The 25219-nt window shown below is 47.7% G+C and overlaps 1 protein-coding gene and 2 long non-coding RNA genes across 5 annotated transcripts in view; 1 reads left to right on the forward strand and 2 right to left on the reverse strand.

Annotated features, from left to right (window-relative positions):
- Positions 1-25219, forward strand: part of ABL2 (ABL proto-oncogene 2, non-receptor tyrosine kinase) — a 49481-nt gene that overhangs the window by 12365 nt on the left and 11897 nt on the right. For 2 of the 3 annotated variants that reach the window (XM_021404640.1, XM_021404641.1), the window contains one exon: positions 24917-25087. In XM_021404640.1, coding sequence (XP_021260315.1) covers positions 24917-25087 — 171 coding nt within the window. Of the gene's footprint in view, positions 1-22042; positions 22271-24916; positions 25088-25219 lie in introns of those variants that run through there. The other variant, XM_021404639.1, reaches the window with a different exon arrangement.
- On the reverse strand, positions 3733-5740 carry LOC110402516. The gene is made up of 2 exons (XR_002441151.1): positions 5698-5740; positions 3733-5169 (listed from the first exon to the last, which is right to left on the reverse strand). It is a non-coding gene; the product is annotated as an uncharacterized LOC110402516 (long non-coding RNA).
- On the reverse strand, positions 19896-21851 carry LOC110402515. The gene is made up of 2 exons (XR_002441150.1): positions 21149-21851; positions 19896-20178 (listed from the first exon to the last, which is right to left on the reverse strand). It is a non-coding gene; the product is annotated as an uncharacterized LOC110402515 (long non-coding RNA).

Raw genomic sequence — 25219 nt, forward strand, 5'->3', positions numbered from 1 at the left:
GGGGCCGCGGCACGGCACGGCACGGCACGGCACGGCACGGCACGGCCCGCCCTCCTGCCGCCGCAGCGGTGCCCGGCGCCGGGTTTGTTGACGAGGATAACCGCTCCATGTGCTTGCGAGCTGAACTCCGGCTTTCGGTTTAGCGAGGGACTCGCAGCGTGCCCGTCCACATCTATAACTCTTGCTTTGTCAAGGTCTGTATAGCAAAGGGTTTTTTTTTTTTTTTCTTTTGCCTGGGATGGTGCAGCTGCCATCCATCCGGTTTGCAGCTGAAGTTTGTGCTTATCCGTTTCTATCTTATCGCTGTAAACTGAAACCAGAAACGTTCGATGCAACATGATTCATCTCTGCAATCTCTCCTAGGAGGAGCCCGCAACTTCAAATCCCAATCTTTTGTAACTACGATATTCGGTTATCTTGGTCTGGCAGCTTCTTAAATCAAGGCACGGTTTTTTAGGAGGTGCGATAAATGGGCTGCCTTGGCACGAACTGTGAGGCTAGGTGCATCCATAATCCTGAAGAACTGGATCTGCTCTGGAGAGCACCGTGGTTTGCCTTGTTAGAGGGGGACATCAGTGTCTATGGAGCATGGCTGTTTCTGACAATACATATTTCATTCCGCTCAATAGAATGAGCATAGGCAAAAAGATTAAGGAGCACACAGCCAGCAGTCTAAATGTAAATATCATCTGCTGTGACTGCTGACATGGAAGTAACTATCAAAACAAGAGTGCGGCGCTAAATCTGCTTCTTAAATTCTCGGTGTTGTCACAGCTTTCGAGTTCAGGGACCGGCATCAACTAGAAAACCAAAACAGCTCTGTGCTTGCTGAAATGCTTGACCCACTATTACTACAGCTAAAGCTAAGGATTACTATCTCACTGCCTCTTTCAACTGTAGCATCATCAACTTCATGTATTACTCTGATGTATTTTTGCATTTTAGAAGGCACTTTGGGGGAAACGTTACTGTAAAATAGAATAATAGTGTAAATTCAGATCTCTGCTGTGCACCTACCCTGGTTCTTTCAGCACGCTGACAGCTACAGCTTCAGAGTCAGAGTAGGATTGCTGTATAGATCACCAAGCACGGCATAGCAGGCAAGAGTCTTTCTGCAAATGCCAAAGTGTCTTGCAGCACTTTGGTACCACAATGACTGCTTAGTTCTTGTTCTTGCAAGGCACACGTAGTAGGAGAAGCAGAAGGGGTGTTTGGGCAAGTACAGTTATTGCTCCAGCAGCAAGGTAATGAGTTTCACTTTACTTAGGTTTTTGTTGCTTCAGTTGCTTTTTCTTTTTGCAAATAGTAAAGGAATATGTGTCTATTGGAAATAAAAATGCAGATTTCTATTCTTTTAGGTTAGGTAAAAGTTTGTGGGTTATTTTTCCCCTCTATCTTGCTTTGGAGGGATTCAGGGCAGCCTCCAAACTCCCATCGCGTACTGGTGAACTGCTCAGCCCTGTGTATCCTTGGATATTTCACTCAGTGTGAGTGAAACCTCGCTAGTAATAACCTACAGCAAAAGCTAGTCAAAATTGGGTACGTATTTAAACACGTGTCTTGGGCAATAACCAAAATTCCTGTCAAGTTCCTGGATCTGGAACCAAATTCCTTTCCAAGTAATTGTTTTCTTTTTGTAATTCTGACTTTCCTCACCTGAGGTTTTTTTTTTTCCTTAACGTCTCTTCTCAGTTTCTACTTACTGACCTTCTTCTCTTGCTGTACTTAACCTGGCTTCCTGCAAGCTTTCCTTAAATGCTGTGCTGCCTCGACGGAGATGCTGTACTTGCTGGTGATTTTACTTGCTCCAGATCCCTCTTCTCTAATTATTTCTTTCTGACCCTGGCCTTCCCTCCTGGCTCTGTATGATTTCACAGTATGTGGGACTTGCTGGGACAAGCACAGGACCAGTGGCTAGAGCAGCCAGGCTTAGGATGAGCTGGGTGACCTGCCTTCCTTGGCTTTCCTCCATTCATTCATTGATGTGGGGAAGACAATCTCTCAGCAGGGCTAGACCTATACAGGTATATAATCACTGCCTTAGCTCGTGTTGGCAGATTTCAAACAATGATATGTCAGCGGGGACTTGGACCTTACTAAGGAACTTTAGCCTAGGCTTATTTTGAGAGAGGTGTCTTCTTGATTGTTTATGAAACAAGGGCCTTCAGCCTCAGACTGAGGGAACTGAGGCCTTCAGCCTCAGACTCCCTTTGTTACAAGATTTTGAAGAACAGGTTGTGCCAAATGAATGAAGCATAAAATCTCTTATGCTAGGCTACCAAAACCCAAGACATATTTTTAAACAACTAACTTGAAGTACATTTGTCAATGAAAGATGGAGGCTGAGTTGAGCTAGCCTGTCTGGAAGTTGTTTGCCATGTTACAGAGGTTCCAGCTGCGGTCACACATGGATTTCCAGAAGTGAGGCCTTTACATTTTTGGAAGAAACAAGGAGTTTGAAAATGTTTTCCGCTTTATGGGAAGAGCGTGGAAATCTGCGTTGTAGCAGCCTGCTATTCTGCCATGGGAACAGACCCCTGGGCTCCCTGGGGCTTCAGCTCGCCATCGTATCAAAGCTGAGCAGAGAAGACCTAAGGAAGCTGGGACACTTGTGTGGTGTGCTGTCAGCAGAGCACAGTTCTCCAAGGCGTCGAAGATCAGCTGTGAATTTTGCAGCTAAGCCTTCAAACTACCTCATGCTAGCATTCCTAGCACATGGTCTGTGACTTATCAAAGCAAGTGGTGGACCATCAAGCATGCTGTTTACTAGTGATGTGCTATAGAGGAAGAGCGTGAATTGAAACGCAAGCATTCCTGTTCACGCTGCTGCAGGGTTAACTGGTCCCACAGAAACAGTCCCTCAGCGGGGAGAAGCTGCAGCAAACACCAGTTAAGATTCCTTAAATCCTGGCTGGGAAGCCTTTGCTCTACCTGTTTGCAGCAGTGCTGCCGTTGCCTTGGCGATATATTTTGGGGTAGCGAAGGGCGCTGCCACGCTTGAGCTTTTGATCCAGCAGGCGCAGGACATTTGTTCCTTGTTTTGTTTTCTAGAGGAGGAGTTTAGCAACCTCTTCGTCGGTGCATCAAGGTCAAGCAAGATAAGCCTATACTTTTAAAAATAAAATGATCATTAAAGCTCCCCTAAGGCAGTTGGAGCGCTCTGCCACGTGATAAAGACATTCTAAAATAGGAAGAAGCACAAATAACTGTCCCTTTGAAATTCAGGGGAACCGAAGGGTTGGCTACAGGAAAATGGAAAGGAGGAGAGAAAAATAGGGTCAGTTTAACAACTGTACTTTGTGGGCCTCCCAAAATGTTCTTTATTTTTCATCCCAGTGAAAAGCAGCGAGCTTGGGCCGGAGCTCCTTGCCCGCAGACTTTCCTGTCAGTAAATGCCCTGTGCAGATGGAATATAATCACTGTATTCAGTGCCTGACTCTTTGTACTGTAAATCAGAAATCTTGTGGGACCGTAACGTATAAATAACTCTTAACTAATTATTGGGGGAATAAAGAACAGTTCAGCTAAGTGTCTGGAGGAACGTCTCCTGCAGAATGTGAAATTACAGGCTGCTTGTTCTCTGCCACATCGTTCTCCACGATATCTGAATTTCTCTCCAGCTGCATACTGGAATTCATACCTTAAGTTGGAATTTTTGCATCCCGTGCTTCATAAGCGAAAGGGCTCTACCAACTCAGTAGAAGGGACAGTGTAATACAGAGCACAGATGCGTTTGAATTCCTGACATGTATTAGGTCTATTTCTCAGGTACTTTTCACATACCCAGGAACACAGTCTGAAGGGAAGGCTGAAATGAAGTGACTCCCAAACACAGTGAGCAGAACGAGCTTAAAAAAATCAAACCTCAGAGCCCAGGCAGATCTGTGGTTTCTCAGTTCCCCGCATGCAGCAGATGGCGCGGTACAAGTTGTTCTAGCAATATTTCACAAACTTGCTATTGCTTGCAAGCGCGATGTTTTGCAAAAAAAAAAAAATTGTACTTTTTTTTCCTTGAAATAAGGACACAGCCAAGTGAACAAATCAGTGCACGGTGGCTCTGTGAGCTACTGGATGCAGAAGTCCATTGTCACAAGCGGCTTCAGTCATCTTTTTTAATCTAGCTGAACTGACAGCACCCGTAATTAAGAGTAAGAGAGGGCTGGACTGTCTCCTAGTGACACTGCAGCAGGGCTGTCTTCAGGAGGATCTTATTGCCAGTGCTAATTACAGATTCTGGGACAGGAGGCTTGAAGTCGTGTTTTCACTGGCGTTCAGAAAAAGTGACCTGTTCCGTGACCCACTTACTGCAGCGTATGTCAGGTTCCTAAAGCAAGCCCATCCTTGCTCAACTCAAACCATACTTGTTAGGTCTTGTTTTATAAATACAGCTAGATAATCGTTAGCGTGGTTTATTCTAGCCCATTTCTGTTAGTTGTCACAACTTCATGTTACCAGTGAACTGCCTTCTAAATACTGCTGACAGCTGACTAGCTCACACCCATAAGATACTACGCAGAAATCCCACTGATAGAAACCAAGCAGCAGCATTTTATACTCACTCCGGTAGGGATATGTGAGCAAGTTACTGGAAGTAGTGCAAGTGAGGCTGTTTAGTGACTTGCCAAATTCATTCTCACCTGGTTGCATTTCAAAAAAGCCAAGGATGGATGAGTGCAGACCAAAGCCCTGCCTGAGTTATAAACTGTTTCAGAATCTGAGACCCAGAAGCCCTGCTTGCCAAGTGGTTAGTTGTTCTTTCAGCACTATGTAATTAGGTGTGATGCAGGGCTTGCTAGCTCTGGTGTCAATGGGTTCTTGATTGGCTTTGCAGATGAATCCATGAAGCAGGCATGCAGGTTCCTTTCTAACAGCCTTCAGAAGAGCATTTACTGATAAAAAAAAAAATTCTCATGGCTATTTGGACCACCAGCAGACTGTCTGCCCTCAGCACAGCAGGACAGAAACATGAGGATGTGCCAAGTCACTAACACAGTTCAGTTCTTGGGCCTGAATCTTTTTCTGTCCCTGTTTCAGCATCACTGGCATCTGCCTGGTTTTGTGGTCATGAAATACTTGTTTTATTTTAAAGACCCATCTTGGTATTATCCAGAGAGATTGTTCTCAGTAGAATAAGCGTTACAAAACCATAGAGGCTTCCTGTTGGTAACGCTGCAGACCACAACAACAAAGCTTAGTTATATTACCAATATCTGCTTAGGAAGTTTCATGTACTTTGTGGTTTTTGGAGGAAGAGACAGGCACCTCCCAGTATGGCTGTTTATCTGCTCTTGCCTTCACATTAACTTTGTAATACATAGCCTTTCAATACTTCGCCTTGTAACTCTCCCTAAGACGATTCTACCATCCCCCCTCGTTACATAGTGTTATGTCTAGGCTCACGTCCACTTTTTTGTTGTTGCTGTTGCTATTTAACACTGACATGAAACAGAAGCAGCTTCTTCCTGGTGTAAGTGTTGTGGCAAAGGCATAGGAACTATCACCTGCTGCTGTTTGGGTCAAATGAGAGGTGGCAAGAGCGAGAACATTCTGCATTTGTGACCTTATGCACATCCGGCCTATTTCTCCTTCCTTGTTATAATGCCAACAACAAAGCATCAAGTTTTCGCCTCCACTGTTCTTGTTTGTCATTGTCTCAAGTAGAACATGTAGAAATAAAAGAAAAAAAAATCTGCTTACCTTCAGAAGGCCTCAGGTACGCAGGGATCTCCAGCAAGATCCCCTCACCTCCACTGCCAACCCTTAAATGAGCCCTGGGAAGAGGTGGATCCTGGCTCCAGCCCTTACTCAGGGGCATTGCTTGCACCTGAGCTCCCCTGGGCTGGCCCTGCCTTCCCACCAGGTGCTCCATCACTGCTTCAGGCCCTGACTTTGCATTTCTGCTACACTTGCCATATCCCATTGGGCACTGGCCTTCCTGACCCCAACCCTACACAGCCTAGCAGCTTCCTTATACTCTTCCCGTGGTACCCATCCCTGTTTCCGCTGCCTGTGCATTTTCTTCTTGCTCTTCAGTTTGACCAGCAGGTCCCGGTTCAGCCACACCACTCTCTTGCCTTCCTTTCCTGCCTTGCTACACCTGGGGATGGTGAGCTCCTGTACCCTTCCTTGAAGCTTCATTTTTGTACACTTGGACATATTATCTCAGCTGGTCAGCTTTAGGAATAATGCTTTGAAATGCCCTTTTGTTCTCAGTGTTATTTCAAAGCCTTTCCTGCCCTGGCCTCACTTTGCTAACCAGCAGGGTCGCAGTGTTAACAAGACTGGTCAGTTCTCCTGCTGCTATTCAGAAGCCTGGGGGGGGCTGTGCAACTGATAACAGTATCAATTCTGCGTTGCCACTTAGAAAACCAGAGAGCAAAAGTAGAGGCGAGTTACAGCTGCAGTGGCATTTCTGAAATGTATTAAATGGTGGGAGGAATCTGGAGAAATGATTGAGTTAAAAGGCCTTGAAGGGATTTCCAGAGAAATCGTTTTAAAGTGTAATTTCTGGTCCAGAGACCTAACGTATCCGAACTTTCCAATTAGTGAAACTCTGGTGATTGTTCGGGAATAAATGAAGTCTTTGTTTCTGCAAACTTTTAAAAAATTGGTGCAAGTGATGTCATCTGGGACGCGTGCAGTGAACTCTTCATAGACATGCGAAGAACGCTGGAGATCTTTTGGAACAGTTTGTGGCAGGGCTTTTCTTCCCCCATGCAGTCGCTGGATCCAGCCGAGCTCAGGGTTGTGCTGGGCTGGGCTGTGTGAGCATGGACTCGCTGCTTGCTCCATGCAGCTTCTTACACACACCGGCTTTCGTTGTGAGGCTTTCCTTGTGTCCGGTACAAGAGGGAGAGAAGCTGTGCCCTTTGTCTCACAGCTGAATCAGAGTTCCTCTTCTAGAATTGTTTTTTTCCATCTTTGAGGTAGCTATAAACCAGCAAATAATAACGGCGTCTAATAATTGGCAGTTCCAAGGCTCAGATTTAAGGTACCTACATTTAAAACAGCGACTTCTTCAGACCTGAGCTTTAAATTTCTAAATGCCCTACACGTCCTTTTTAGAATATCACCGGTCCTCGCTACGGATGCCCTTTGAATGGCACGCTGATTAAAGGCTGTGGTGTAGGCAAGCCCTTGATCAGCTGCTCCAAACCTTTCTTTGGTCGCTTTGTGCTGCTGGCACTCACTTCTGCTTTGCTCTCAGAGCTGCTCTGCTCCCTGCCTGGGTTGGCATCAAGCAAGATGTGATGAGCTGCATCATTTGTGGCAGTGACTTGTACGAGCAGCGAAAGCCTGCTCTCTGCAGCTCGGGAGAATCCTTGCTGTGCCTCCTGCCCAAGGAGCTGGATGTTTTTCTGCTATCTTTTTCTTTATTTTTTTTTTCAGACGGGGAGAGTTGTAGAGCTCGGGGAGGGACCAGCAGTGTTTTTGTAACCGATAGCAGCACGAAAGCTGTGCTCTGTCCCAATTACCCAGTGAAGCACGGTGGAATACTAACCCACTAATCACAAGCTCTGTGCCTGACACTCGGCGCTGTATTTGTTGGTTTTACTCAGTTGTTATTTGCGGCTGGTTTGAAAATCTCAAGAGTAAACAGAGAAAGCAGAGGCACCGTATCAGATTAAAAAGGCTTACCCTAAAGAAGATCCTTAGAATAAATAGGGAAATGGTATATAACGTTTTCTCAAGAAGCTTTGTGGGTGTTAAGGTTCCCATCGCTTCGGAAGAAGTGAGCTAGTTGTTCTTGTTAGAAGCTGGGACTTTGGTTTGTTCAAATGCAATCACTGGAGTCTGGTAGGAACTGCAGAAGAGCAGCCAGCCTGCTTTTCCTAGCTCTGTCTCCCTGAGATGCACTGGGCGGTTTAAGACTGGCGTGCAGAGCTGGTAGCTGATGGTGGTTTGCACGAGCCTGCCATCACTGCCTGCTGAAACCCATGGCTCCTGCTCTTGCTTTTGTCGTAACTGTATGCAATGCTATGTCAGATTTTCTGTTTTCTCTTTTTAGGTCATCATCGTTACACTTAAATTCTTCAGGGCAGAAACATGAGGGTGCTGTGACATTCTGTGCCTGCCCTGTGGTAGTGTTTCCACTAGAACACAAGGTTTTTTCTCATGTCATGGATTGGGAGCAAGACTTAACTTGGCTTCCAGGTGCAGCCCAGCTAGACTAACACCCAGCAGCGCTCAACGGCTCGCAATTAGAAGGAAAGAAAGAAGGGAAAAGGGTAAACTGCTGCTGCTTTAGGAGAAAATTGTTTTCCAGCCTACCACGAGAGGGTGCTACAATGCTTTGACTTAGTTTCTCGCTTACTGCAAGGTTTTTGTTAGCCTTGAAAAGGGAAGTTTCGTTACATTCCCATGGAGTCGCTGGTCTGAGCCCTTGGATGTGAGCTGCTCCTGGGTGCTTTCCTGGCCTGGCACCTGGCAGTAGTGCTCGCCTGTTCTGGGGAGATGTTCGGAGCTCAGCGTAAACACAGGGGAGCTGTCTGCAGCCTGGCTGCTCGGCCCTGTGCTCCTGTGGGCTCAGAGCTACGTGTTTGTTGTGGCTGCAGGCTGTATTTCTAAAACTTGTGGCTCTGGAAGGTCGCCGATCATGTTAACTGACCTGTCCTGAAATGGCAGCTCAAAGCACTGCGCTTTACTGGGTGCCATCAGTGAAATCCACAGAGAGATGCTGAAGTATGCTAGGTGCCACCGGTGCCAGCTCACTGTGCTGGCACAAGAGAGAGAACTGCAGGGAGCATTCGTGTGCTGGGATTGCTGGCTAGGAGATGGGATGTGTGCACCCTAATCTGGTGCTGGGACCTAGGCACCTAGCTACCAGAACTAAGTCACCCAGCACTCCTGCCGTGTTCATCCCAGCAGCCAGCCCGCAGCTCAGCAGTCACAGTACCCGCCATTCCCCCTAGTACCAGTCAGTGAGAGGCCACATTAAAAGGAATGCGTTAACTGGTCATAAAACAGACTTCTGGAAAAGAGATATGAAAACGTGTTTTAAAATATAATTAAGCTGGACTTCCCCTGATATGCATGAATTCTGGTATACCGTAGCTGTCCTTTTCTTCTGCCCTGCGCTTTCCTCATTTGTTACGAGGTTGAGGTCTTAAGTGCATTTCGCATCTTGACATCTGGCTTTGTTACATCCCCCCGTCCATTATTTCCTCTTACAGAAGGATTAAAACGCTCTTCATCGCACAATTGCCTCCCAGTGCTCCACCTCCTTGGCCTACGGGGAGATGAGCTCGTCATTTTTTAAACCATGAAAGCTATTACAGAGGCAACATCTCGGTTTGTTAATAGGAAAACAGGCTTTAGTACATCAGCCGCTGTGGTGCAGCGGTGCTTCATTTAACCAACTCAGGGTTACCCTTCCTGGGATCACTCTAGATTTGCTTCTAGGAATTAAATAACTCTTATTATGGGGTTGGAACTAGGCGATCTGTAAGGTCCCTTCCAACCCAAGCCGTTCTATGAATTATCCTGTGTTGAGAACCAAGCGTCATCCTGTGCTGAGTATGGTGTGAAATAAGGTTGTCTGAGGCTTACATGGAGGGCAGCAGAACGGGATGTCCATGGATAGGTATTGGTGACAGATTTGGAAGAACGACCATTGCCTTCACTTTGAGCACTTAGCTTTCCTACTCAGCTGCCTGGATCTTTATTTTGAGCCATATCCGATCTGAAAATGAGACAGGTGAAATCACAGCAAAACAGCTGCCTTCTGTTCCTTCAGCATGGAACAGTTTGCCCTGTAAGCATCTTCTATTACATGCTGCTCTACTACTTTTCCTTGCTTGAAGCCTGCTTTCTGGCCCCGCTGTTCCTTTTTGTGTTGCTCAATGTGCGTGCCCTCGTTTCTTCCATGATATTTATCCTTCCTATCACTTGCGGAGCTTGATTTACTTGTTTTTTTCCCCTTGCTTTGAGCAGGTCCTGCCCCCTTCCTTCTTATCCTGTTAGCGTGGTGTCTTCCTCTCTGACTGCCTCCTCTCCCAGTGGAGCAGCGTGTCCCCAGGTCCCTGCCTTGGCAGACAGATGAAGGATGCCAGCTCTACAACGGGGAATGCAGACATGCAGGAACTGAAGGAAATGTTTTTTCCTCCCCGTGAAGATAACCAACTTCGTTTAAAGATTAAACAGAATGGATATTGAAATAAGTAAAAATCTCCACAGTTGAGAAAAACTGTTTCCTTTAGCACTTTGCTACTTGATCTGTTTCTCCCACTGGTAGGTTAAGTAGGTTTATAAAAGGAAGGCAGTGTTTCATTGTGCAGATAAGACACGAGGCACGAGCAGCCAGCATGGTTTGTGCTGCAGGGCTCTAGCAGAAGTGCTAACGCTTTGAGGTCCGTGCTGCACACCAACACTGCGTGCTTTCCACAGGTCCACGCTTCCTTTCCAAGTCCAACTATAGAGGCTTTGCATTGTGCTTCACCCTGCGACGGATTGGCTTCTCTTTTTTGATGCTAGAATTTCACTTGCTGTAATCCTGCTTCATTAGTATGAGGAAACGTAGGAGAGTTTGTGGAGAGAACATGAGTAGTGTGAGACACCAGCTGTTGTGAAAGTCTCGTACGCTTTGTATTGAAAGCATCATTCATTGGTTAGAGGCTGAAAGGATTTTGTGATGCAGGCTCTAAGTGCTGTGCTTCGGGAGGGACGGATGGCCAACAACGCTTGGGGCTGCGCTCTCTGCAGCCAGTGACTTTGGTTTTAGCTTCAGACCTTCCCCTGCACAGATGAATCTCAGCAGCTGCAGAAGGCTCCGTTGATCAGTCTTCATTAGAGTAAGGAGTTAGTAGAAGCGTTTGCTTTCATAAGACCCTAGTGATGGCTGTAAGAGCTACAGAGCCCCATTCAAGCAGTCAAGATAACGCTAACCTCTTTGGAGAGACAGAGCTGTGGTGGCGTGACTAAACAGAAGTAATGCCCATAGAAACCACTGTGGTTTTAGTTCTCCTTCCTCTTTTCCTCTGCCCCAGTTGCACCTCCCTCGCACGCGCGGGTTTTTCCCTACGTAGCCTGCCACCCTTCCGTGCTGCACTGCTCCCATAACAGTGGAGAAGCGCCCACCAGAAGCTGACACCTCTGCACCCAGAGCTGAGCGCTGTGCCTGCCCACTTTGAAGGAATGGCCTGCATTTTAGGGATTGCCTTAGATCGTAGCAGCCACCTCCACGTGTTAAGAACAAAGCCGAGACTGTCGGTGTCTCCATAATTATGCTCTACCTATCATGATGCAGGAAGCCCTGCCCTGCCTTCAGAAGTAACGCCATTAAACCCATATATTTTAGTTGGTGAGTCAGTTTCATTCCTGCTCTTGAAGTGTACATCTATTGTCAGTTGTAATTTCACCTTAATGGGGCCAGCAGTAGCAATGTCAGTACTGTGAAGTCCGTTATAAGTAATTTCTCTGCAGTATTCACTGCGTGCAATTTTCGGAAGTTGCATTAAGGATTTTTGAAGAAAGAATGCTTGGATTTTTTTTCCTAAAATAAACAGAATTTTAAGTTGATGCGTCAAATCCCCAGTCTTGGCAGTAATACTCTGCAGTACGTAGCCAGTTTGAAACGTGGTCGCTTGAATTACAGTATCAGGCTGAACTGAGGAGAGCAGGGGAAACGAGCCCCTTTCTGCTGCCCTTCACTGCTGTCACTGAGCTGGTAAGATGGACAGCTGAAGGAAGAGACGTCAGTCCTTCAAGATGAATTGAGGTTGGATAAACAAATGGGTTGGTTATTTGGCCAGTTTGCCTCCCAGAAACGTCTCAGTTGTGTGAACAGATCTGTTAATTTCTCTAGTAACGAAGAATTAAGTTCTTACGCTGGTAATATTCAGCTGCATTTTTAATTAGGCCAAATTCTCAATAGAGAAGTTTGACTAACCAGTCACCTTGGACATGACCACTAAAAGGCTGTACCAGCCTGGGTTACCCAGTCCTCTCGAGGGCCTGCTGTTTGATGTATGTGATCTTAGCAATTTGTTGTTTGCCATTGGTCAGTTTTTCCAGCTTCAGAACCCGAGGTATGACCCCGGGCGTTTAAATGAATGGTCTTGCTAGCAGGAAAAAGGGTCAGACTCCACGCAGGTCTTTGATGGGTGCTCATGAGGCTCTAATCTCCATATTTCATTGCTGGATTTGTGTGCTGCGTTCTTCATGGGTGCTTTATTTGGTCTCTAGGGGTGTTTTCTTTTTTTGGGTCTGTGTTCTTATTGAAAGCATAACCTTAAGGGGCCATTGCCCCAGAATCTGTGCTGATCCTTCCTGCAGGAGCTTCAGCATCCTTGCTGGAGGAGCTCCCATCTGCTGACTGCTGCTAGGCGTTGGAATTCCAACCCTTGGCTCAGTCTCTCCAGGGGCTGACTGTGCAGGCTTCATAAAGATGGAACTTGTCATGCTTGCACCGTTTATTTTAGATAGTAAGAGATTGAGATCTCAAAGCAATGATACATTCACAAATATCATTCCTCACCTCACCTCCCTCACTGTTTGTGAGGGTTCATGCTCAATACTGTGATCGATCAGGACGTTGTTACTTCTAAGCACCTCGTGCAGCGCAGTCACGTTGGCTTTAAGTGCTTAAAGCAGCTTGAAAGCAATGGGAAGATTGTTTCTGGCTGTGATGCTGATGGACAGGAAACATGTTATTAGTTCTAAAGACCCTTCAGATAACTTTCAAATATTAGTTAGCTTCCCATTCTACGAAGTCTTCCTGAGCTGAAAGACCTGTTTGAAGCCTGCATGGTGCAGCAGGTAAGAGGCAGCTACAAGCAGAAAGAAGAGAGTTCTGTTTCTCCATTTTCAGACGCAACATCAGGCAAGTGAGCGTCAGTTCGCTGTGCATTTCGTTCCTCAGATGTCGGATTTGGAGCAGGTTTGCATTAAAGAGGCTCAAGAGGGAAAGTGATTTTGAGAGGAGCAGTTGCAGCATTGCCTGTTGCCTTGGAATTTCAGATTTCAGGACGGCACCTGGTGTGCTGGTATCAGCACGGTCGAGCCCTGATCCCAGAGGAAGCACTTGGGCTGGCTGGTTCTAGGAGGGATACAATACAGCCCTGTGTAATCCAAGCAGTCAGCTGTCCTGACAGCATACATCGGCCAGCAACAACTGGGAATGCTTTGCTGTGGAGTGGGAGGAAGAAGGAATGAGGTGGAACTCAGTCAAATCTGAAACAAATCTCAGTTGAACAAGATAAAGGAATCCTTCTTGGGCTCTGACAGCAGAAGGTGTGGGGGCACTGGGTGCCAGCTCCCTTCTGGATGGCACGGCTGCGCCTTGGTCTCAGCCTCGGTTCAAAATTCCCATCTCCTAAAACAACCCCTAAATTAAGCAGCAGTTTTACATATCCCCCTCAAAGCTGCGTGCCACAACTGGCAGAGACCTCGCTGTGAAACAGAACGCAGCTGAAGTTGCGTGGGCAGAGATCTCATCAAATCGTGACGCGCTTCATTCATTTCCCCCCTCTTCGTTTGGTGTGGTAGGGTACAGAGTACAGACACCACTCCTCCTGGGCGCTGTGGGAACGGCTGCATTTCTCCGTGCATGTCTCACACGAAGCCATGGGTTTGCTTTTGTTGGGGCACACCAAGTAGCAGTAATGATTCGCATCACATCGGTTAGTTCTGCGCATTCCTACTTGTCGCTGCCAGCGTAAAAGCTTTTTCAGTGCCACGGGAGACGGGGTGATAGTGATGCATCCTCCCAGCTCACCACGTGCTCGGCTCCTGGTCTGTGAGGAATGCCTGTTAGCAGGCAGTGTGAAAGCCAGCAGAAGCCGTATTGCAGATGGATGCCAGGCAGGGGCTGACCACTCGAGAGGAAACGAAGTGCTGAGCCAGCAGCAGTGCTGGCCTCCCACCGGGAAATCCCAGCCCTTTCCTTCTTCCTTCCTCCCTCAGAATATATGTAGTACAAAGAGTAAATTAAGCATGCGGAGAAGTGTCACCCAAAGGCCAAAGTAGTAATAGAGGGCAGAGTTGCTTTCAGTTAAGAGCACCGGCAACGTAGTGACTTGTCCTCTAGGTATCCTGGCTGTTCGTGGTAGGAGAGACGCCTCAGGCAGCGATGCCAGTATTAAGTGGGAGGAGGGCTCCTTAAAGACCGGCCTGCAGCTCTCCTTCCCTGCCCGTGTCAGCACGGAGTTGTTGCTTACCCTCAGAACAGGACGAGGCGGTCAAGTCACTGTGCGGCAAGCAAGCGACAAAATGAACTGATTTGTGCTGCTTCTAGTTGCCAGGTCTGTTTTAGGAAGGAGTGGATAGCCCTTGTCATTTGCCATTTCAGTTCGAGAGCCTCCAAGCAACAGATGGAGGTTGGAAGGGAGCAGATTTGGTGAGAACTCAGAAAGTAGCACTCTATTGAACTCTGTCACTAATGGAATTCAGAAGGACGCTTGCCTGTGTCCTGCTCTCAGAGTGTCTGCCTTCTGAGGGCCAGAAGCCCCATTATTCCCTTCCCCTCGTGGGGTTCTGTCTTTTGCCAAATCAGAGAAGCCCGGAATTGCAACCACCTGATGATGTTTATTTGTCTGTAAACTGGGTTCTGTCCTTGCTGGCCTCACCTCAGGTTACACTAAACATTTTCCTTGCAGTTTCTGCTTCTTGAGAAAGCAATCCTTAATCTGCTCGGAGGACTTGGCCTGGTTTTTTGGGGGAAGTCAGTCTCTTCCAGTGTGTTGTACTTTGCTGCTTTTCTTTCCTGCTCTCAAGCCGGACTAGTTAAAAAATACCCATGGGCTGTCTGTGCTCTGTCTGCATCCAGGCACATTCAGGTTTCCCATTATCTGCAGGGTTCTTCCTGGATCCAACTCTGCATTCTGTAACTGCTCTTGTAGTTCAGTGTTTCCCCTTACCAGGCTTTCTCGTGCCTCTCACCACAAGATAGCAGTGTTTGATAACGGAACCCCATTGTACACCGTACTGAGTGCTGAGTTGTATGAGCAAGGAATGCAGCTACTGGAAAGCTGAGTAAAAAGCCTTTTTTGTTCCTACCTTTTCTTTACTTGAGCTGTTCTTTTCGTGTGAAAGCTACTGTCAGACTGGCAAATGACATGAAGAGGAAGAAATCAAATAGCAAGATAGCAAAGGTGCTGATAATGTCGAATTGTTAAAGGCAGCAGAGAGAAAAGCCAACTGGAAAAACTGCAGGTTGAAGAAGCGATGCAAAATTCAGCGTAAGTGTGAAAGTTGCTGCCCAGGAAAATGACTCCAGCTTTGCAGGTGGGGTATTGAGCTCTGAGCTGTGTGCAACAACGAGAGAGAGAGAGATCTTTGAGCTGTAGTAAGGCTGTGCCGTGGCAACAGTTATCCACTACAAACCCGTCTAGTTACACTTAATCATGATATTTTATTCATTTGCAGTTATCCTTCTTTGTAAGGAAGCTGTCTTTATTTTATCAATACACCAGCAATTCAAACTGTGACTTACAGGAGCTTTGATCACTTTTAGATGATGAGTATAGGGCTCGTTCAGCCTTACTGCCTTTGAGGGGCCCTTTTCCTTCAAAGCTGTATTAATTCTGCCCGATTCCACAACGAATCTTCGGAAAGCGTGATTTCAGCGGGTACACTCCTGTTTTTCATCCTAGATCCAGATGTACGAGGGCTAAACACCACTGTTAGTAGATCTTAGAAAACAAATGCGTGGCACAGCCCGAAACTGACAAGCTGTCTGCCCGACTAGGAGCTGGGGGGTTTGTGTTACCCCAGTTATTTGGCAGCTGTTGGGATCGGCGCTGCTGAATGGAGTCCCTTGTCTGCTCCGCAGAGCCAATTACAAGTGTCTGGGTTTAGCCAACGGGAAGTGGAACAGCAGCCAGTAACTAAGTTTAGTTTGATGGATGTGTTTGCGTGACTCCATCCGTGCTTACTCGCACTGCCCCACACCACAGTGGACTGTGGCCGAGAAGGAGCAGGGCAGCTCGGACTCCCTCAGCCAGGGCTCTGCTCCACGTCAGACTGCATCTCCTACCAGGAACCCACGCTAAGAGTCGTTGCCGGTGCTGCAGTCAGGACAGCGTGCCGCTATAGAGCAAGCACTCCTGCTCGAGACAGGCTTCTCTTGGATCAAAGGAAACGCGGCCTTGTTTTCTGAGGCCTTTGTATTTCACGGAAGCAAGATCATAAGTATTTGAGTTAAACAGAGTAAATATTTTGAAAAGGGAAACCCTTCTTTGTTCAAGGGAAGAAAATGGCTGTGGACGCTTGCTTGGGCAGCGTCTCGGTGGCTGGCAATTGAGGCTGATGGTTCTGCGATGTATTTTTAGCTCGAGAGTTTTGTTGAAACCAGAAGTGCTGTGTAGCTTTGGCAGTTGCTGCGTGTTCAATGTGGGTGGATGGAACTGAGAAATCGCATCTGCGCTAACAAGTGTTTGGGGATTGTACTGAACGGTTAAACTCATGTACTGGAAACTGAAGCTCTATCAGCTCACCTGGGGAGCTCCACCCTCCGAGCATCTTCCACAAGGTAAGCAGTGCCGCCTGCCCAGGCTGCTTGCCAGAATAGCTGCTTGGGCTCAGGTCCTGACCTCGGCTCAGGTTGATGCTGTTAGACTGAAGTTTCTTTGACTCCTGAGATTACAGGTCGGTAAGCTGGACTCTACCCTCTCCTTCCAAGTTTTCCCTGTGACTAGAAAGGCTAAAAATAAACCTCAGAAAGCAGGCTGAGAAGTAGATCAACGCGGTCATTGTTCCAGGTGCTGAGTCTAAGGAGAGATCCTAACGCTGTAGTGCTTCTTATTGGAAGTCATTACGTCACTTGGAAAGTAGCTTGGGCATTTATGTCATGTTAACTCAAAGGGCTGATCAGTTGCTGCTTTACATCTGCACCACGAACCCCTCAGCAGCTAGGCTATGTTAGTGTGGGTATTTCTGGCTTGCTTTGGGTTTTTCAAGTAGTCTTTTGCAGAAGAGCTCTTACTCCAAATGCTTGTGTTAGCACTGGGCGAGTAAACAGCAATCCGTTTGATTTGCGTAGAAGTGGATAATACCTTGGCTTTGATCTGGCCAGAATTAACGACTCCTCAGGAATTCTGGTAGAGTGTAATTCACATTAAGCAATTTCTCTCCCAAAGTACTGCTTGAAAAAAAACCCTAGATGACTTGCTGTAAGCTGTCATAATGTTTGGCCATCCCACCTTTCCTGTCGGGCTGGGTGACCTAATCCTTACTCTTTATACTGGAGAGTTTTACTGGAACTCACCGGGGCTGAGGAAGAATGTTAAACAGTCTTTTGATCTACGTGTATATTGTTTCCCAGTTATCTTTGCTGGTGCCCTGGTGTCCCTTCACAGCACTCCTTTGCCTAAGGACTGTCCTTGTGGGAGTAAGTTGTGGTCTACTATAGGCAGGATTCAGAGGAACAAAAGTTGGGACGTCACCAGCTCTGTACTCAATGGAAAGAGGTAGGTAAGACAGAGCACCTCAAGCTGGTGGTGTCTTTGCTTGTTTCTAGGTACTGGCAATTGCTAAGCTGGGTAGCTTCAGAGGAGCTGAACCAATCCTTAGTAATTGAGCTAACAGACATTTTGATAAGACGTTCAGGATTTTGTAAAGCGGTTACAGGTGTCGTTTTTCATTCCAAATCTGTTGTTGTATTTCATTTTTAATGGCATTACAACTTCTTTCCTCCGTAGGAGAAAACGTTTCTTGTTCTGCCACGCGTTGGGTTTTGCTTCCTCACGTGGAGGTGTGCTCACAGGGGTCAGATGGGTGCTTTAGGTGGATTGTGTTGTCTCTGACCATTCTCAGTACCCATGACAAGAAACACCCATCATGCTTTTTCAGTCACTGTTAGGTCCAGCTCTACTGTGTTCACATTAGTTCCTCGCCTCAAAGGGTTTTCAGGCGCGTGTAAAAATGTGCATCGTTTTGTTAGCTGTGTTTGTCCCAGAGTTGCTTTGCTGCCAGAGTTCTGGGAGGACAAACAAATCTCAGAGGTGATGAGAACCAGTCCATCGAGTGTTTCTGCTGAAGGCAATGGATGCTGCATCTGCTTTGAAATTCTCTTCTAACACCAGTGCTAACGGGTGCTTCACTGAGGGTTCGGTCCCTTGTGCTTATACAGCTGATGAGCTATGACAAAATCTGTGCGTCTCGCATTGAGCAAGCAATGGACAAAGATTTTCAAATTAAAGATGCTTAAGCTTGATTTATTTCATTCGGAATTCTGTATTAGAATTACGTTTCTTTACCAGGAAGAAGCTGCAAGTAGGAAGGCTCTGCAGCAGGTGATGCTGAGAGCAGTGGTTTGCCATAAGAGTCACTGGCAGCAAGGAAGCCTGCAGATGGACACCACTGAGATGGGTCAGTCTGTCTGGCAGTCTTTCCTTCCACTGGTAAAAGTTCAGCAATACCAAGCCTTGCCTTTGCTTGGATTTCCATATCAAGTCAGCTCAAAAACACGTCTTCTGTGCCACTGCCCACTACTTTCACCATGGAATAAATGCAGGAGAACACCTCATGCAGCTCTTCACCGTGTTGAAAATAAATCTGCTCTTATAAGGTGAGCTGTATGGACAGCTCTTGGGCTCTCCAGGTATTTCACTCTCCAGTACCAAAGATGAGTTATCAGCCTTTTCCTGTGTCGGATATACTCTGATAACTGAGGGAAGAAGGCACACCAGCTTGGCTTGCAATGCTTTTTTCGTGGTGCGGACTCCTCACGATGCAGTGTTGTCACTGACTCTGATGCCTCCTCCCACATTCTGTCTCTCCCAGCTTGCGACCATAAATAGAAACCTATTCCTTGCCCATCCCAACTGCCTGGCTTGGAGCTGTATTTCTTGGCATTATTCAATGGGCTGTTTACGGTACTTCAACCTCACACCACTGTGGGAGGCCCAGAGACTAATTATGGATCCGTGCTTAGCTCAAGCCGACCACATTATTAAGAGTCTGCCTGCTTTCAGGAGAGGAACACCTAGGAACAGCGTTTAGCTGGGCTGCCTGTATTTTACCAAGGCCATATGTGAGCTGTCCAAATCCTTTTAAGCTGGTGTTTTTCATGGCCACATGCGTGTCAGCACAAAGACTAGGTGGTCCGTTTAGGTAAGGCCTCAAGTCTCTTAATAGGGTAGAAAGTTCATAGGCCTGGCTTCTGTGCTCCTGGGTTACTAGACAGCAGCAACTCGGCCTGGCCAGCATTGGCTTGCTTCTCAGGATGGATGGGGTATTTTGGGTGAGCGGGAAGTGCTGAGATTTGGTTTCAGAAACAAAGCTGCTGTAGAGTTTGATACCGTTCCAAACTTGTCAGCAAAATAGGAAACCTGCTTGCTGCTGTGTTATCAACTTTGTTTCCTCATCTTCACGAATGCAGAAAGCCTCCCACTCACGAGCTGGGTGAAGCTCCTGGAGCCGAGTGTGAGACGTGATGTACACGTGGGGATGCAGTGCAGAGCGCCAGGTGCACCAGGATGCACGAGCTGCTCGCCAGCCCGGTTCCTGCGGTCCAGGCTGACTAATGCCTGCTCCATCTCACCCTGTTAGTCTTACAAGCGAGCACAAAGTGAGACTGTCAAACGATAGCACGGATTGATGCTTGGTTTGAAAGCTCCACGCGGAAATAAGGTGAAAGGTGGGGATGCGTGGGGATCTCAGTGGCCTCCTGGTCAGGTGTCCTCTTGTAGAGCAAAGAAAGGAAACCCATCATACCAACACTGTGCTTTGTGGTGTAAAATGAGACTGTGTCGAAGTGACACTGCCCTGCAGCTCTTCCTTTGTCTCCTCCTTCTGCTGACAAAGAAGTCACGTTGGCCTGCTGCCAGCAGCACCAGCCCTCTCAGCGCTGCACCGCTACTCGTGGATCCTTCCTTTGATCAGGAGACAGCATTAGTTAGCCCGTGAATTCCAGATGTAGCAAGTTTTTTTATTTTATTTTATTATGAGCTGCTTGAACTACTCATTTCAAAGAAGCGCAGTCAGCAAGATTTCCTTACATTTTCTCATTGCTGGAAGAACCGAAGAAAGACCTCAGAAGGGATGATGTTAGCGGTGCAGGAAGGTTAGCCGCACTCAGGAAACAGCTTTGAAGGGCGCCGCAGGGAATGGGCTGAGGAGCTGGGAAAAAGCTGCTCCGCCTGAAAGAGCAGGCCAGAATTCATGTCTTACATTGTGCTCTTACTGCGAGGGGAAGGGGAACAGGATGTTTGCTGTGGGTGCAGATGTCAAGGTGATGGCCTGCAGGGTAGAGTAACGGTCCAGCAACATCAGTTTGAAAGAAAGGATGCTTATCCCAAAGTTAGAAAGAAGCCTGGTTCCATTCTGCCTGGGTGCACGTGCCAGGCTTTCACAAACTACCCACTGTGCAGGGACTCTGGTGCCCTTTGCACGCCGGTGCTGGCTGAGTGCCCCGAGCTCCCATACTGACCTGCTGCCATCACAGCTCAGAGGCTGGGCACAGCGCTCTCAGTGCCTGCGTTTCCATGCTGCATTTGTCACCCACTTTCATCTTCTCCTAATCCTTCCTTGTTCCAGAGATACCACTGACACATCTGTTGTATTTTAACAACCCAGCCAATAGCCATTTTACTTGTTAAGCTATTGCAGCTGATGCTAATTGAGTAACAAATTAACATGTAGCTTGCCATTTCCTAACACCATTTCAGACCCACCTGAGAAGCTTATTTGCTGCAGTTATTTGCATTTTTCTCACTCTATACTGTCCTTCCCTACAAATGCTGCTTATTCTTTGTGTATTAATTAATGCACTGAGACTGTTTCAAACACCAGCATAATTAAGAGCATTCAGAGCACACAAGAAGGGGAGAAAACAAACTGCACAAGGAAGAACAAATGGGAGAAAGATCTCCTGGGGGCTCACAGGTAAAAGCATCTCAGCCTCCAGCTGCTGGGTAGCATGCTGCAGGATTCACAGAGCTTCATTTTGGAGGAGGAAAGGCTGTCACTCAGTTGCCAGGATTGCTTTTGGAAGCTGACTGTACGGAGGTGTGCTAAGGTATTTTGTCTGGCCGTGATTTCCACTTGTGTTAGTGATGGCAGAGCGGGGAAAAACTCATGGTACAGCTCACACAGGGAGAGGTAACTCCTTGCCTGCACAGCCTACATCCAGCTTTCTGTAGCGACTTCTCATATCCACAGCCTTACAAAGCACATACTCTCCTAACAAGCCAGACTGCTCGCTTCTTACCTTGAGTCCGAGCTGCGTCCTCATCACACGAAGCAGCTGCCTTCCTCACAGAGCAGGGGAGCTTGTGCCTGCAGAAACGCTGCCCTTGGCTGGTGGGCTGCAGCAGCTTCTGTCCCTCTACAAAAGGCCAAAGCACTTGCTTCTCTTCCCCTGCTCCCTTTTATACCCCTCTGCAGACCCACCAGCCTCCCAGCTGTGGGATTGCCATAGCGATTGCTTGTTCTTTAACCCTTCCTCCTCTGCATTAGAAAGAGTCTGTTCTGCTACCAGCCCTAGAGACTGCTGGAAAACTGGGGCTCCTAAGGTCTCCACCGAACAGATCTTACGGTAGTGACAGGTCATTTATGGTGCCCTTTCGGAGAGCCGACCTGAACCTTACTAAATGAGCAGCCACGCAGCTCAGACCGGGCATGCTGTGTTGCCTCTGCTTTCTGTTTCTCTCTGAAGTCCTAAGATGTTCAGCAGCGTTTTCTCTTTCAGTGCTTGCAGGGAATATCTGTTAGGCTTCGTATTTGCACTTGCGTCACTTCCAGTTCGTTCATGTAAGTGGCACTCCAGCAGTGGCCTGTTATGTCAAGTGGAAAAATGAATCAATCTGGGCGGTCCCCGTAACGAAGGATCTGTTTGGCAATGTGCAGAACGGAATTTCTCCAAGGAAACTTGTTTGTTTTCCTCCCAACACTTTGTTCCCTAACTCCTAGTGGCGCAGGGCTCTGTCACTCACGTCAAAATAGTTTCAGCCCGCAGTCCAGGCTCCGCATCCCGGGTTTGTTCAGGGCTCCCTGGGAAGCTCCACCCTTCCTTCCAGCTCTAACCGAATAACCACAGCCTGAGCGAGCCTCCTGCTTTCTCCTCCACCCCCTGGGCAGTGCTCTCTTTTCCATTGGCAGCTGGTGTTGTCCGCACGTGGTGGCAGCCCGGCACATCTCGTGGCAGTTAGTTAGTTAGTTAGTTAGTTAGTTAGTTAGTTAGTTAGTTAGCTAGTTAGCCTTCTGCTTGCTGTGCAGCACGACATGATTGTGGGCACGGCCCCGTTCCAGCCCGGCGGCTATGGCAAAGAGAACAAGCTGCTCTGCTGCCTTGGCAATGAAGCTGCTGAGCCTGCTGGGTCGAGCTTCACAGGTAGGATGCTTAGGGAGGTGGCAGCGTGCCGTCCTGGTCCTCTGCTGCCCCGCTGGCTTTAAGGAGGATGTGGTCTTTGTCTCGTGGCGTGAGGCTAGGCACGAGCAGGACTGAGATTGCCTGCTTTGATTTGGGATTATTGAAGTGCTTTGTTCGTGTGAGCGTTAGGATTTCAGAACAGCAGACCACGGCAGCGCCTGATGCGGTTCTGCTGGGGAACATTTGGTGTATGCTGGAGTCTCATCCTGCTCTTGAACTGAAGAGGTGGGTAGTTGTAGCCTCAGTGGCACGGGATGGGAGGCAAAATGCCTCTTACGTGAAGGCTGGATGGGAAAGCATTCATGTCCAGAGGGAAGCAAAGCGTATCGTGGGAATAAAGAAAGGAAGGAGGTGGCTGAAGCATAACCTCCTTGCTGAATCATGTATTACTCGTACACGAAATGGTGATGTAAGTTTTCAATTGTATAGGAAATGAAAGCGGTAATAGATGATTTATGCTTAGGCTTTAGAAGGAGTTGAGGTGAAAGAGAACTTCCCAGTTCACTTCCTCGCCCTTGGTGTGAGCGGAGCCCGCAGCTGTTCGCTTTGGGGTGTACCCGCTGTGCTGTGATGTGGCTATCTCACTTTCCTTACTGAGCTCTTTGTGATTACCGTATGTAACTCAGCTTTCCTTGTCCTTGCACACGGGATGGTGTAGATCCCACAGCGTACTGAGCACCACTGGTTATTACTTAGTAACCTGTAAGAGGTGCTTCTGTTATATCCTGGTAAATTCCCTCCAGTAGATGCTGGCTAACCTACTTGTAACTGGGGCATCCCAGTCACTCTAACGATGAGAGGCAGGGAACTTAGTGAGACATAAGCTCTTAAAAGCATTAGACTTCTAGGTGACGTGATTTTCAGGTGAGCGCTGGAGCTGAGTGATTGAAGCCCCTCATCAACTCCTGCTGGCTTTTTGTGTGTGTGAAGTGGGTGTGAGGAACACGTACCACCCTCCCAGGCGTTCCCAGGGAAGAGGTGGTATTCCCACATCCGCATCAAATCCAGCACAGCACCACAAATGGTTTGGTGCAAAACTGCACGTGCATGTGCACAAAGCCAGCCCTAGAAAGCAGCAGCCGTGTGCTGGCAGCCATGCGGACACCTTGATAGCACAGCATTCTTAATCTTTATCTGATAGGTTGGGATGTTGGTAGTTGCAGGTGAGAGCAAGAAACTTAGAGATACTGCATCTGCAGAGAATGAAGTGATGTCTTGGGAGCTGAGGCTCTGCTCTTGCTAGGGGAACCTCTGTAGGGCAGCACTTTGGCATGGCTGGGAGGCAAGTCGTTCAAGCAGTGTAAGTGATTACCAGAAATGCAGGCAAAAGGCACTTAGCTGTGTGTTTAAGAACAAACTAACAAACCTCAGTCATTTCCTTTCCCACGTACATATAATAAAGCTTAAAAAAAATGGAACATGGATTCTGGGAAACCCCCTACACTGAAGTTTTCCAGGCTCGATCTCCATCACATGACACAGATTGGACCCGTGTTTGCCTGTTACTTGGCATAGGCCTCTTCCTGTTCTGTGTCTCGCTGACTTCCCGGTGCTCCCCTCTGTATTGCTCTCAGCTCTTTGTTCTCTTGATGTGCCGTGCAGTCCAGCTCTTGCTCACGCATGTAAGTCTCGTGAGAACGTGTGGGAGCCTGCTGGGCTGGTTACACGTGCGCGTTCTCCTGCAGCAATCTGCTGGAATACATCCTGCACCTGACTTCTCAGACCCTCAGGAACTGCCCGGGTCTGGTTATGGGGTAGTTCCACAAGCAGATTCAACGAGAGACACTGGGAACACGTGGTGGGGCAGGGCTGTCCCTCAGCTGTGCCTTCGGAGGCGTTACTTACACCCTTACACTTGTGCATGTTTCTGCTTCCATGTGTAAGTAACTGCCTCATCCGTCCTTCTTGTGTCTTAATATTGAAACGCAACCAGCTGCATGTTCCTGGGGAAGCCTCAGGAGGGATTAGAAAACCAGTGATGGTTTTGACCTTTTTCTTGAACCGCAGCACTACCATTGCAGTGCTCAGACACCTGTGCTTCTTCCTATCGTGCTTTCCAACACCTTGTGTGTTTAGATAGTTCCTGTGACGAGGAAAAGCAATTAAGAAGAAAAAACGAAACTTTTTTCTATAAAAACCATTTCAAGACTGATTCTTCGTCCCGCTTCCTTGTACTAGTGTGCATCATTGGAAGCAGTGAAGCAGAATTGCCCCGTGCTCAGGAACGCTGCTGCTAAATACCTAGCGCTATCCGTGTTACTTTCTATCCCTGCCAGTTTACCTCTTTTTTATTTGCATCGTCTTCAAACGTGTCACAAATCACTGCCATTCCTACCAGTACTGACTCAGTTACTGTTGTGTCTTCTGTGCCATAATTCAATGTTTGACCTCTATTCCTAGCACTGCTTTCAAATCCGAGCTACTTGAGCCGCAGAAGCAAAGATTGAAGACGTAACACCGCAGCCTTTGGAAGGTTTCCCTCACTACTTCACTTCAAAAGGCCATTTTTTATTTCTTCCACGCACTGTGCAGCGGGAGCTGTGCTCTGCTGTGCACGGGGTTTTGATTTACTCACAGCTGTCATTTCCTCGTCTGCTCTTTCTTCAGAGGCCCTGCACCGCCCCTATGGTTGCGAGGTTGAGCCCCAGGCGCTGAACGAAGCCATCAGGTGGAGCTCCAAGGAGAACCTGCTGGGAGCCACCGAGAGCGATCCCAACCTCTTTGTTGCACTTTACGATTTTGTAGCAAGCGGTGACAACACGCTCAGTATCACCAAAGGTGAGGCTCTGAATTGCAGGGCAGCCATGGGCTGTGAGCTTAGCAACAGAAGGTAGAAAGCTGGATCCTCCTGCTGTTATTCCATTGGACAGAGCGAGCGCAGTTAGAAATGATTCTCTAACCAAGGATCAC

This window comes from Numida meleagris, chromosome 7, assembly GCF_002078875.1.
Source record: "Numida meleagris isolate 19003 breed g44 Domestic line chromosome 7, NumMel1.0, whole genome shotgun sequence".
NCBI classification, from domain to species: domain Eukaryota; kingdom Metazoa; phylum Chordata; class Aves; order Galliformes; family Numididae; genus Numida; species Numida meleagris.